Source organism: Morone saxatilis, unplaced genomic scaffold (genome assembly GCF_004916995.1).
Source record: "Morone saxatilis isolate NCDOM2014 unplaced genomic scaffold, NCSU_SB_2.0 Contig4, whole genome shotgun sequence".
Classification (NCBI taxonomy): Eukaryota; Metazoa; Chordata; class Actinopteri; family Moronidae; genus Morone; species Morone saxatilis.
This window is the reverse complement of record NW_023339984.1, coordinates 12,501,992-12,505,495: the sequence shown is the minus strand read 5'-3', so window position 1 is coordinate 12,505,495 and position 3,504 is coordinate 12,501,992. Positions and strand designations below refer to the sequence as shown.

Genomic DNA, 3,504 nt, shown 5'->3' with positions numbered 1-3,504 from the left:
TCTCTATCTCTCTCTATCTCTCTAGGACCTGCTGATGTATCTTCTCCAGCTGGTCCAGGCGCTCAAGTATGAGAACTTCAGTGACATTCAGGGAGGCCTGGAGCCAGGCAGCAAGAGAGACAGCCAGGGACTTTCAGATGACTCCGCACTGGACAGGTCAGTACTTGGAGTACAAGTTAGAACAGCTACTCTGGCCGTGGATCATAAATAAGTCAACACTACTAGCAGCTTTGACAGAAGCAAGGCACATGTGGAGGCTCTTTTTGGGGTCAGTTGATGCGTTGTAACTAAATCTAAATTTATCCCAGAAATTCTCACTGCGTGGGAGAGTATTTGCTTCTTTGTGGAATTTGATTATTTTTCTTTCAGAAGCCGTAATGAACTCTTAGGGTATTATGATGTTACTGGCGTAACTCTGTCCGGCTCTGGCCAGAAGCTCAGCTGGAGACAGAGCAGTGACTAAACCTTACTGAACGTCTCATCAGTTTAAGTGAAAGTTCACCTACGATTTTAATTGCTGTCTTTTCTAACTGTTAATTTGTCTCTTTCTTTTTTTTTCTCTTTCTGTAGTTCCCAGATCCTGTCGGGCACATCTGGACCTTCCCCTGCTCCACAAAAAGGCAAGGAAGGAGCTGACAGCGAGAATCTAGAGGTACGAAAGGCAAAATGTCACTGAAAAGAAAACACGAGCAGCGGCGGATCTAGAGAAATATTCATGGGTTGGAGAGGGATGGAAACTTTTATATATGCTGATTTAACTGCCAACATTTATCATTATTTACTTGGAAAAGCCCCCAACTAAAAAATTTTAATTATTGTGGCACAGAGAAATATCTAAAAGTGTCATTAGAAACTAATAAATTGTTTTTATTTCCAAATATTCAAAAACAAATTCATTGAACTGAAGCCTTCTTTAATCACTTAGTCGTAAATGTGTCCATAATGGCTCATTAAATTAATTTCCGGTTTTTAACACATTATTTTTTTTTAATTAATCTAAATTAATGTGTGAACCAAACTGAGGCGGCACCCTCAAGAGCCATCCCTGCTCATAGGGGAGTACAGTTTTAATCAGTATTAATCCTCACATGGCACATAGACAAACACCAGTTGATGAAGCAACATGGAGTCAGACTCAGTATTATGTCAGAAACAAACAATCTATTTGTCTCAGCCTGGCACTGACATGTCATTGTGTCTCCTTATAGCAGGATTTGTGCACATTTCTCATCTCCCGTGCTTGCAAGAACTCTACACTTGCCAACTATTTGTATTGGTGAGTACAATTCAAAGCTGCTTAGTGACTGAAAATGTATTTTGTGTTTGCACATCTGCCGAAAAAAAAAAACCTGTGCGTGTGTTCTTCAGGTATGTGATTGTGGAGTGTGAGGATCAGGACACCCAGCAGAGAGATCCTAAGACCCACGAGATGTACCTGAACGTCATGAGGAGGTTCAGCCAGGCTTTACTCAAGGTCAGGACTCAGTACAGAACATTGCACTGTACATACATTTTGGAAGAAACTTACTGATGTTTATTTATCAGTATATTGATGTAACAGAATATGTTGCCCGAGTCTCTGCACTGCTGCTTGTCTGCAAATAGTAATAAACTGTAAATAGTTTAGCACCAAAATTAAAGCCCTTTGAAGAGCTTTTTGTTTGAAATATGCTACAGGAATGAATTTAACTTTTCATAGTTAACTGTTAACTTATATTCTCATAGTGAGTTACTGTAAGTGGTAAGAAAATAGTCCTGCGTATAACCAATTGTAAAATGGCAAGTGTCATTTTTACACTTTAGTTTAACCACACAAGCTGTAACATGTGGTTTTTAGTGAGCTTCGAGGGCAGATTGTGTTACCTTTGGACTAAACCAGGCCAGCTGTTTCCAGTCTTTGTGCTGTAGCTTCATATTGACCACACAGAAAACTAATAAGCCCATTTACCAAAATGTCAGACTATTCCTTTAATCTTTTCCCACTCTGATAAATGTCTGAATTGTACTACTGTCTGTACTACTTCTGAAGCAAACTGAACTACAACATACTGTATACTATACATTTCCTTCCCCTTTACACACACTTCCTCTTCCCTCCAGGGCGATAAGAGTGTGAGGGTGATGCGGTCACTGTTAGCAGCCCAGCAGACGTTTGTAGACAGACTGGTGCAGCTGATGAAAGCTGTGCAAAGGGAGAGCGGGAATCGCAAGAAGAAGGTAACAACAATACCTGCACATGCAAAAAAGAATTCAAAGTTTTCAACTCGATAACACATGATACAAAGAAAATATTTTTCTTCCTAAATCTGTTTGGGCCCTCACATGGACACACACTGTGTTTATTGATCAATTGTAACAGCACATGAACACACTGATCCTGCAGAGTTGTGTTAACAGCAGCCTCCCTCCCCGTGTGTCTGCAGACGGAGCGGTTGCAGGCTCTGCTGGCTGACAACGAGAAGGTGAATCTATCAGAGATAGAGCCGATTCCTCTTCCTCTGGAGCCTCAGATCAGGATCAGAGGCATCGTCCCCGACACAGCCACGCTCTTCAAGGTACAGGAAAAGTAACTTTCATCCATATAAATCATTTTCTTATCTTCTGTCCAACTGAAGGATCCTTAAATACAACCAAGGCAACCAAGATATTCAAGACACTGAACCATTACTTTGCTTACTACTGTTTTTGCATTTAACATTTCCTGCCACTTCGCTTTGTCTCAAGTGAAACCAGTATCCGTGTGACACATTGTTCATGAGTCTTTTACCTGTGTGTGTGTGTGTGTGTGTGTGTGTGTCAGAGTGCTCTGATGCCAGCCAAGCTGATCTTTAAGGCCGAGGATGGAGCCATGTACCCAGTTATCTTCAAACATGGAGACGACCTGAGACAGGATCAGCTCATCCTTCAGATCATCTCGCTCATGGACAAAGTAAGAATACTCTTATGTTAGTGAGTGTATGGAGGGAAATGAATGCTCTACTTTGTGGTTTTAGTTTAATTTGATTAGACTTCATTGATTGCTTGAAGTTTTCTTTCCTAGAGTTAAAGTCTTGTCAGCTGAAGTTCATTATAATGTTGTTGGTCATGCAGCTACAGTACTGTAAGCTTTGGATTAAACAATAGCATCTCTGGCTTTATAATTACGGTCCAACACATTATTTCTTGCAAAATAATGAGACAGAAATTTCAGTTGTTGCTTCCTTTTGCTCTTTTTATATTAAAAAATTAAAAATACGGATTTGTTTTTTTAACTAAACCTTTGGTGTTTTCTCTTTGGGGCGTATAGCTGTTGAGGAAAGAGAATTTGGATCTGAAGTTGACGCCTTACAAAGTATTGGCCACCAGCACCAAGCACGGTAAGAACCACTCATCACTCTGTTTGGTATAAAATAGGCTGAATAAATACAGTAACACCGGCTTTATAAACTAGTTGAATTGAAATAAAGAATCTCTTTATGAAGAATATCCAGCAAAAACAGCAGGAGCACATTTAGTTACTGAAAG

General features: G+C 40.1%; 1 protein-coding gene across 3 annotated transcripts in view; it reads left to right on the top strand.

Annotated features, from left to right (window-relative positions):
- The window catches only part of pik3c3 (phosphatidylinositol 3-kinase, catalytic subunit type 3), an 11,916-nt gene that overhangs the window by 5,607 nt on the left and 2,805 nt on the right, over window positions 1–3,504 (top strand). For 2 of the 3 annotated variants that reach the window (XM_035675377.1, XM_035675375.1), the window contains 8 exons: window positions 26–156; window positions 571–652; window positions 1,209–1,276; window positions 1,369–1,474; window positions 2,101–2,217; window positions 2,424–2,555; window positions 2,801–2,929; window positions 3,287–3,356. In XM_035675377.1, the coding sequence (XP_035531270.1) occupies window positions 26–156; window positions 571–652; window positions 1,209–1,276; window positions 1,369–1,474; window positions 2,101–2,217; window positions 2,424–2,555; window positions 2,801–2,929; window positions 3,287–3,356 (835 nt within the window). The remainder of the gene's footprint in view (window positions 1–25; window positions 157–570; window positions 653–1,208; window positions 1,277–1,368; window positions 1,475–2,100; window positions 2,218–2,423; window positions 2,556–2,800; window positions 2,930–3,286; window positions 3,357–3,504) is intronic. The other variant, XM_035675376.1, reaches the window with a different exon arrangement.